The sequence below is a fragment of the Peromyscus leucopus genome, chromosome 8b (assembly GCF_004664715.2).
Source record: "Peromyscus leucopus breed LL Stock chromosome 8b, UCI_PerLeu_2.1, whole genome shotgun sequence".
Taxonomy (NCBI): domain Eukaryota; kingdom Metazoa; phylum Chordata; class Mammalia; order Rodentia; family Cricetidae; genus Peromyscus; species Peromyscus leucopus.
The window spans coordinates 74,948,760-74,959,163 of record NC_051086.1 but is presented as its reverse complement, the minus strand read 5'-3'; the positions used below and the strand labels follow the sequence as shown (position 1 = coordinate 74,959,163).

The following is a 10,404-nucleotide window of genomic DNA, read 5'->3' as shown; positions in this document are numbered from 1 at the left end:
GTGGGAGAGTGTCTGGAGGGTAGTATGACCACAATGCAGTTAAGTTCTGGATTCACATGATCCACATGTGCCTCTTCTATTTTCTTTTCTACTAGAGCCAATTCCTTCTCAGCTTCAGCTGATAATTCTCTTGGACTTTATAAATCCTTGTCTCCTTCCAGAGTATGGTCAAATTTGCTAGTTCATCTTTGTGTATTCCAATGATAGTCTATAAGTTGGAAATGCTTCCTAAGTATTTTTGAAAACCATTAAGAGTCTGTAATTGATCTCTCTTGAGTTTTACCTTTTGGGGTTTAATTTTTTGTAGATCCTTCTTATATTGTAAGTAATTAATAGAATTTCCTATTTTTATTTTTTCAGAAAGAATTTGTAGTCCCCAGCAAGGCAAAATTTTCTTTACTTCTTCAAACATGTTTTCTAAGGTACCTACCATTGGATCAGCTAATACGATATCATCCATATAGTGGTAGATTATAGATTGTGGAAATTCTGCATGAATTATTTCCAATGGTTTTTGCACAAATTATTGGCACAGGATAGGGCTATTTAACATTCCCTGTGGGAGGACCTTCCATTGATCTACTTGACTGGCTGGGAATTATTGTAAGTAGGTACTGTGAAGGCAAAATTTTCTCTTTTTCTTGTAGAGGTATGGTGAAGAAACAGTCTTTCAAATGATAACTCTAATAGGCCATTTTTTTTAGGTAACAGAAAGGGCAAAGGCCTGCCATTCTGTAGGGAGCTCATAGGCTGAAATACTTTATTTATGGCTCTCAGATCTGTCAGCACACTTCATTTACCAGATTTCTTTTTAATAACAAATATAGGAGAATTCCAATGGCTGGTAGATTCTTCAATGTGTTGAGCATTTAACTGCTCCTGAACCAGCTGTCCTAAAGCTTGTAGTTTCTCTTGTGTCATGGGCCATTGTCCAACTCCAATGGTTTTTCAGTTAGCCAATTTAAAGGTAGGGCTGTTGGTACTTCCTAGAGTTCAACATCAATTGTTCTCTGTTTAAGTACAGCTTAAATGTTTGGTGGCTGTTTTTTTATAGTATCTTATAATATTATTCCCAGGAATGTAAATTGGTCTATATTCCACTCCTGAGATTGGAGGAATTTTAATCTGGGTACTCCATTGCTATAAAAGGTCTTGGCTTCAAAGATTTACTGCTACATTTGTCACATATGGCTTCAGCCTTCCTCTTTTTCCTTCTGGCCCTCTGCATTCAGCCCATCTTGAACTTTGTTTTACCTGAGATAGGGTTCCAGTCCCTAGAAATTGGGCATCTACCTATTGACAGGGCAATTTAGATGCCATGATTTTGGTGTCATTATAGTCACATCTGCACTTGTTTCCACTAATCCTTCAAGGATAATATTATTCATTGACACTTTAATCTTTGTTGTTTGTTCATTTATAAAAATCTGCCAAAATATTCATTTTATGGAATTTTTGATTAATCTATCAAAGTTGTTCTATCATCCAGTACAGTATCACTCTTTCCATTATGCCCTGGGTTATTTAATTGTCCTGGGGAGGACTTTCCTCTACAGTGATTGGAAATGTTTGGACCACATTTAATTTGGGGACTGTGAAAGCCCCCCCAGGCATTTTTCTTTGGTAAAGGATTGCCTGGTATGTATCTTGTTGATCTGCATTCATTGGTCTAATGTTGGTATTTACCACATCTTATCCATAATCCAGAAGGTTGGGTACTCTTATTAGGGTCATTTCTAGAAGAAGCATTGCTTCTAGGAGCACCCTGTGTACAATTTCTTCTTAAAGGACCTACTGTACCACAGGCAAAACATTTGTTACCTTGATTCCTACTTATACCTTTGGAAATCACCACTCCTATTCAACCCTTATTACCATAGTTAAGAGACTCAACACTGTTTATATGTTGAATCCATTCTCCCATAGGTGATTACCTGACCTTTAAAGGTGCAATAATGCTTTTGCAGTTGGTATTAGTATTATCAAAACCCAAAGACTGAGTTAATATTTGTCTTAATTGTGGGTATGATATTGCCTTTTATACAAACATTATATTTTTTTAATCAGTAAATGGTTCTTTTGACTCTTGAAAAATCTTTGTATATAGCTCAGTTGGTTTCCCTGGTTCTGGATTTTTTTTCTAAGTACTTAAAGCTGCTGTTTGGCATTGGGATAATATATGCTTATCCAAGGTAGTTTGTACATTTAAATCAGCAAAAGGGCCCTCACCAAGAATTTGATCTTGGGAGATCTCAAAACCTCTGATTTTACCTTGCTGTTCAAGGTCCTTAGCCTCTTGTCTTAACCAGCTTTTCCATTGTAACTGCTGGCTGTACTCTAATACAGCTGAAATTAACTGATTCCAGTCATCTAGTATGATTCTGTTTCTAGAAGAGCACGTATTTAACATGTTTAACATATGTTGAATGTATTCCATTGGTGACTATTGCCTCCTTAATATTTTAAAAAATCTCTCATATGAATAGGTTGCCAGGTATATTCTATATATTCTTCAGCATGCATATCAACTGCTGGCTTCTCATGGATGGTGACAGGATAAGCTATTTTATAAGAACATCTGCAATCTTATTACTTGTATGGCTCTGCCCTTCTGCTTCTCAGCTGTTTTTTTTTTTTTATCATCCTTACTGAGAGACTCCTCCAGAGCTTGAAATGGATTAACTACTGCTTTCTGCAGTTTGAACTTCTTCTCTTGTAAAGGAGTCTAGAGATTTTATGGAATCATACAATTTTTTATGTTCTTTAGAAATGTATTGTTTCACAGACTTTATTCTATCAATTAGTGATGGTCTTTCCTCCTTAGAATTTTTCTTAATGGGATTAAGATTATTCTGAAGAGTTATTGTTTTATCCATTAAGTATTCACATTTGTTATCAATAGAATTAAATCTGGTTGTCCAGTTATTATTAATGGACTGAAGTTCTTGTGGAAAATTACTGGATTCCAGTGAAAGAATCCTTCTATTTAAGTTCTGTATCAGTTCCATTAATGTCTAATTATTGCTGTTATTATTAAGTCAATTTTTCAATGAGATGAAATGAATCGCAATGCTAATTGATAAAATGGTGGACATTATATATGTCCCAGGAAAGTCGTATATGTCCTACAACATTTCGTTCATAGTACAAACAAAAAAGATCTTAAATTCCTGAGTGGTAAAATTGTCATTTTTTGAGAAATATTCAAATTAGTAAAGAAAAATTTAATTAATTTGATTATTTATTAACCAGTTTAAAGTGTAAAATTATCAAGTAATTTATCTCAGATAAATCCTCAAAAGATTGTCCTATGTGTCCAATTCCAGGTGTAATTAATCAGGTTAGGCAAATGACTGATTCGTATGATGATTTTTGTGTGTAGTATCATTGTTTGGCCAGTATGGTTCACAGGTGTAGCACCAAAACAGGTGTGTTGCATGCTGACTCAGGCTCTCTGAATAGTTGCTTTGAATTAAGCTCTCACCCAGTCAACCCCTAATCACTAGGTAGGGTTGCTGGGACCACAACAGATTATATACAACATCGAGGCAATACACCAATGAGATGGAAGTGGTCACGAGCCTGGCAGGAGCCAACTGTCTGGCTGGTACTATAGGGCTGGCAGTGCATGTGTGCTGCACACAAGATGGAGGTAGTGGTCATGGCCAAGGCAGTGGCTTAGGGTGTCCTGGAATTGGCAGCAGCTACACTGAACACTTTTTAAAAGTAAGGGAACATTCTGCTGGTGATCTCTAACCAGGCAGGAGTCTGTGACTTGTCCAGCTGCTACAAGCATGGAACTAGAGAGGAATCTAGTATGGATACCTTTCTCTCTGATGCAATGCTCTATCTGTCACAGAATGTGCATGCTTTTGGCAGTGGTTACAAGAACTGCTGCCACGAGAGCTGCCTGGTCTGGGAGTCCCTGGCTCACTGGCCTAGTGAGGTTCATGACCTACAGGCTCCCCACATGGCCGCAGGGTCAGGCAGTCTCTGGGGGTTTGTACTGTTGAGGGCTCTGCAAGGTGACGAAATTCATCTGCAGCCACTCATGGGCATTAGGATTTGGTCATGCAGTAGCCCAGGAGAGGCATGTGGGGTTTAAATCCACATATTTTGGTGCCAGATAAAGTGATGAATCCATAGGAGTCTGTTTAAGAAGTATTAGGGTAATTTATTAAGGTAAATTGAGGAAATACACTCATGAATACAGAATGTAGTAGACAACTGAAGTCATTTTCTGATCTGACTGGGACCAAAGCCAACTCACAGGCAGGAACAGGGAGATATCCCTTAAAAGATATCACATACAATGGCAGAAAGCACTGCCTCTTTCAGGCCCTGTAGCCCAAGGTCATGGTGGAGCAAATATCACTACACCTCTACTTGTATTACAGTTTAGGACTTTTTTGGGTTCCTTTTCTCTGCCATTTAAAGAAATTGTTTACATGTTGTTATTTCTAACAGCTGTCATACAAAATATTGGCACAAGGTTGGGTTATTTAACATTCCCTGTGGGAGAATCTTGCATTGATAGCTCTTAACAGGCTGAGAATTATTGTAAGTAGGTACTATGAAGGCAAATTTTTCTCTGCCTTTTCTTGTAAGGGTATTGAGAAGAAACAGTCTTTTAAACTGATAAGTATAAAAAGCCATCCTTTAGGTAATATAGTAGGCAAAGGAATTCCAGATTGTAGAGAGCCCATTGGCTGAATTACCTTGCTAATAGTTCTCAGATCTGTCACCATTCTCCACTTACCAGATTTCTTTTTAATAACAAATCCAGGAGAATTCCAAGGGCTGGTTGATTCTTAAATATGCCAAACATTTAACTGATCATGTACCAGCTGTTCTAAGGCTATACTTTCTCTGTTTTTAAAGGCCATTGCTGAAACCATACAGGCTTGTCTGTTTACCATTTTAAAGGTAGGGCTGTGGGTGTCTTTGAAAGATCAGCAGGTGTTGTGCCCTGTTCTTGTACTAGCTGGATGATTAGTAACTGATGTTTATAATACCTTCTAATATTTTTCTCAAAAATCTGTGTTAGTTTATGGTTTGTTTCTGAGGTTGTTAATCTGAGTATTCCATTGTTGTAATAAATCATGTCCCCATAAATTCATTGCTATATTAGCCACATATGGCTTTAATTTTCCTCCCGTCCTTCAGGCCCTATACATTCGACCTATCTAGCACTCTGTTTCACTTGATATATTGTCCCAATCCCTAACATCTGAACATTTACCTCCTGAAGAGGCCAATTTGGATGTCAAGATTCTGGTGCAATTATTGTTACTTCTGCCCTGTGTCTACAAGACTTTCAATGAGAACATTATTCATTTGTATTTTTAATTTTGATGTTTGTTCATTTATGGAAGTTTGCCCAAAAAATCACTTCATGGTTTCTCCCAAATTTTTTGTTCTCTCTTATATAGCTGTTCTATCACCCAGAGCAGTATGATTTTTTTTTACAATAGGAATTAGATTCTTTAATTGCTCTAGGAAGGGGTTTCTTTTATGATGGCAGGAAAGGACTGCACTGAATTTGACATGTGGGCCTATGAGAGGTCCCTCAGGGAGTATCCCAATGGCAAAGGCAAAGGATTACCTGGTTGTACCTTGTTGATCTACATTCATTAGTCCAATGATTGCCTTTACCATACCTTCTGCATAATCCAGAAGGGAGGGGCATTCTGTTGCCATTGTTCCTTGAAAAAACATTATTTCTAGGAATGCTCTGTTTATAGGCCCTTTTTAGGTGACATTGTTTACTGCAATTAAAATACCTGACATTATTAGTTTTTTTTTTTTTTAAACCTCTAGAAATCACCGCTCCTACCAAGTATCATCATGGCCATGAGATTCAATATTTACTGTATCTCAGATCCATTCCTCCAAGGGTAATGATCTTGCCTTTAATGACCTATTTACCCATTTTCATTGTGTATTAGCATTTTCAAAAGCCAGAGATTCAATTATTATCTGTCTAGCTTCTGAATTGGTAACATTCTATTTACTGCTGAAGACAGTCTTTGTAAGAAATTAGTGAAGGTTTCTTTTCACCCTGTATAACTTTTGAAAATGACTCAATTTTCTTTCCTACTTCTTTAATTCTGTCCCAAGCATTCAAGGCTGCTATTTGGCATAAAGCCAGGGTGTGGTCATCATATAGAGATTGTCTTTCTACATTAGCATAATCTCCCTCTCCAAGAATTTGATTTTGGGAGATTTCCATACCTCTATTCCTACTTTGTTATTCAATGGTCTCAGCCCATCCATCCACCATTGTCATTGGGGACCAGCTACTAAGACAGCTGTAACCAAATCCTTCCAGTCTTGAGGAATAATTCACATTGACCATGAGTTTTATGTCTGCTTCACAAATGGGGGATACATACATCTGAGACTATAGCATCTTTGAATCTCCTTAAATCTAACATTTGCACAGGAGTTCAGTCAGCTCTTATAGAGCCTTCAGCATTTGGCAGTTCCTGTCAGGTTATTGGATAGATTAAGGTTGACTGTTTGAAAGCCTTAGGCTGTTTTTCTGTAACCATATAATGCAATGCTGAGATTGGTTCACCTTTAAATTCCTATGTCTGGGTCTGAGTATCTCTATGATCTATTTTAACAAGTTTACCTAAAACTTTTATCTTGGCATTCATATTAACCACCTTTTTAAATCTGCTGACAATGATGTTTCAGATGTGAGACTGACTGCTTCAGCGTAGAACAGTAGAAGCCTAGTGGGTTTCAAAGCAGCTACCTAGTGTGGTAGCAGCCCAAGATGGGGATGAGAGCCACAACCCACCAGCAGAGAAGAAGCAGAGAGGCTGCAACAACAAATTGGCCAGTGGGTTAGGGACTCCAGCCCATGTGGGGTGGAGACTCTGGCTGCATGCAGCTCAGACCTGAGCCAGAGCCTGCAATGCCACAGGCAAGCAGTTTTCGGTGAATTTGTGCCCCTCAAGATGGACACCAGATGTTATTCAAATCTTAAGTGGTCTAATAACAGAAACCTCCAGCCAGATATTGGGGTGAAAGCTGAAAAATCAGAGAAGCACAGCAGTCAGCCACTAATTCTTACCTCTACAACATCCTCAGTCTAAAGCAAGTGATTTCCTGTTTCCTCATACCTTATATAACTTTCTGTGTCCTGCATCTACTTCCTGGGATTAAAGGTGTGTGTCTGGCTCTGTTTCTCTCATGTAGCCCAGTGTGGCCTTGAACTCATAGAGATCCAGACACATCTCAGCCTCCTGAGTGATAGGATTAGAGGTGTGTGCCAGCACCACTTGACCTCTATGACTTGTTAAGTGGCTGGCTTTGTCCTCTGATCCTCAAACTTATTGGGGTACACAATATATCACCACACAGGTGTGATCTTGTGTGTGTGCTTGGGGGCTGGAATAATGGTGTGGGTTGGCTTCTGTTTGAGACAAAGTTAATCTAGGGACCTGAAAACGAGCATCAATCCCAGTGCAGGAACCCTGGAGATAGATTTCAACACTGAGCCCTGTTCAAGCAAGGAGGCTTGAACATAGTCATAACAACCAACACAGGGAGCCAGAGTGAAACTACCTGGGAGGTGATCACTCTGTTGCTGAATCCCTGGAATGTCATCAGCACACCAGCTACAGGGACGGAGGGGTGGGATGCTTGACTGAAGGGTCCATTTATCTTTTCGCCTGGAAAAACCTGAGAAGAGAAATAGTAACTTTAAATTTCGCCCAGGCCATACTGTTCACGAACTAGTGCAATGTGTAATAAAAGTCTCAGTTGAACTGTGTTTTCCTAAGAGAAAATGGGGTTAGATATTCAGGTTAGATTTGAGTTCCAATACAATCTCCAAATTAAGCTTTGATGGTACTGAATTGCTCTACACTGCACTTACAGAAAACCTAACAGCAAAAACTGCACTAATAGTAATTGAATGTACTAATAACTAAGTAGGTCTGTTTAACTTTGTGCTTTTTAAAATTGAGACAGGGTTTCCCATAGACCATGCTCTTCATATACCCACTATGTGGACCATGGGCCACAAGTGCACCACCATGCTCAGTTTTATGATTTTACAAAAGAGAGGCGATTGAAGCCAGGGCTTTTTGGATGCTAGGCAAGCGTCCATCACCTGAGAAATATCTGCAGATTTGGTTGCTTTTAAAAGCAGTTAAATCCAGAAGGAATGAAGGTTGGTTAAAAAAAAAAGTGAGTTTGTAAAGAGATGAGGAAGATCACATTTTTGGACTGTATAAGTTTCTGATGCTCATTTCAACTGAGGTGTTCCTATTCTAAAGGAGATAAAATGCCAGCATTTTTCTCTCTGAGAAAAAAATTTAGGGTTCTATTTTGTATACGAATGTGAGAGGAGGCAGGAGGTTTTAAGGAAGAATGGGGAATGGGAATAGAGAGGTAAAGAAGGACAAAGGAGCAGATCAGATGGTGGAGTTTCTGAAATGAACACAGGTTACCACAGGCTCCAAAGCAATGGAGACAATACATGGTGGGCTAGCACATCAAAATGCCCCAAGAAAGGAACATTCTGTTTTCCTAGCTTCATTTTCTAATGTATTTGTCACTGTATGAAAGATTGTTGACAGAGAAATTTGACCATGAGAAATGAGATCAGTGCTGTGGGTACCTGGGATGGGCTACAGAAGCCTTTGCAGTAGGAGAGATTTGGACAAGCAAGCTAGACATAGTCTGGAAAGAGGATAGGCAACTCTGGGTGGATGGGCAGAAGCTCATGATGCAAAAAGGACAGTGTCCATGAAAGGCTCTGCTGATCAGCTCTCTGATGGAAATGGGCATTTAAAAAGTTGGGAGACCTGGAAGTTTCCCTAAGAAATATGGATAGTTTTATTGAATATTTTAGGCTAAGTATTAAGAGCATTTAAAATTCAGCCATGGAAGACAGCATGAAGAAAAATGCTTGATGCCAGATGGGACCCATAGACCCTCAAATCTTGATGGTTTGTTTGTTTGTTTTTTTAAAGTCTTATGTAGCCTGGTCTCTAATTCATATGCAGCTGAGTATGGCTGTGGTGATATTTTGTTTGTGCCCTACCAAATAAAGGTGGCCTGAAGATCACAGGGCAGATCCAGCCACTAGTCAGCCATAGAGGCCAGAAAGTGGTGGCACACACCTTTAATCCCAGCACTCTGGTGGAGAAAGCAAGGAGATCAGAAGTTCAGGGCCACCCTGGGCTCCATATGATTGAATCAGTCTAAAACAGCCAAGGGGTGGGGATGGGTCACACCTTTAATCCCAGGATCAGGGAGGTGGAGACAGTAATATAAAGCCAGTGGATACAGGATTTCAGGTCATTCTGTCTGAGGATTTCTAGAGAGAGCATCTCCCCCTGTCAGCTGAGGAGTTGAAAAGGTAAGTTGGCTGTGGGTTTTCTCTTGGTCAAACTATTCTTTCAGCATTTACCGTGATATCTGATCCTGGGTTTTTGTTATTCAAACAAATTAGAATTGGTGGTATAGCTGGTGCCCAATGTGGGCAAGAACCAACTACCCTGAGAGTAAGCCATTTAAGCTTTACCCCACAGAGCCAGCTTTACTCTGAGACAGCATCTTTGAAGACAGTTGTTAAGTCAAAGTGCCAGGACTTCAGGTCCACACAACTTGGTGCCAGGCTACAAAACGACAGGGTTCAGAGGGGCACCTAGCCACAGAATCCTCTGCCACCATGCCCGGTGTGCACTATAAATTTTCCTCTAAACTCAACTATGACACGATCATCTTTGATGGGCTCCAAATCTCCCTCTGCGACTTAAAGAAGCAGATTATGGGCAGAGAAAAGCTGAAAGCTGCCAATAGCGACCTGCGCATCTTCAACGCAGAGACCCAAGAAGAATATACAGATGACAATGCGTCAATTCCTAAAAACTCATCTGTAATTGTCAGAAGAATTCCCAGTGGAGGCGTTAAGTCGTCAAGGAAGACACAAGCTCAAAGTCGAACTGAACCAGTGATGGGGACTACACAGGCAACCAATGACACTTCTGCATCCATTTCTCTGGCCCAGCTTACAGAGACTGCCAATCTGGCTGAAGCCAATGCTTCGGAGGAAGATAAAATCAAAGCGATGATGTGGCAATGTGGCCGAGAATACGACCCAATCAGTTCCTGAAGAAACCTCTGGGTCTACCACCTCCATCTTATACCTGTTTTCGTTGTGGTGTCCCTGGTCATCGTGTTAAGAATTGCCCAATAAACAGGAATAAGAACTTTGAATCTGGCCAGAGAATCAAAAGGAGCACTGGAATTCCTACCAGTTTTCTGACTGAGGTGAAAGATCCTAACACGAAGGGTGCAATGCTCACCAACTCTGGAAAATACGCAATACCGACCCTAGATGCAGAGGCCTATGCGATCGGGAAGAAAGAGAAGCCACCC

At 39.8% G+C, this 10,404-nt stretch overlaps 1 protein-coding gene across 1 annotated transcript; it reads left to right on the top strand.

Moving 5' to 3' along the window:
• Positions 1-9,694: 9,694 nt before the first annotated feature.
• On the top strand, positions 9,695-10,138 carry LOC119086984 (E3 ubiquitin-protein ligase RBBP6-like). The gene has a single exon (XM_037201186.1). The coding sequence runs from the start codon at positions 9,695-9,697 to the stop codon at positions 10,136-10,138; it is 444 nt and encodes a 147-aa protein (XP_037057081.1).
• The last annotated feature ends 266 nt before the right edge of the window (positions 10,139-10,404 follow it).

What these genes read in the sequence shown, in the direction of transcription:
- LOC119086984 (XM_037201186.1), top strand. Translation starts at nt 9,695, where the DNA reads ATGCCCGGTGTGCACTATAAATTTTCCTCTAAACTCAACTATGACACG.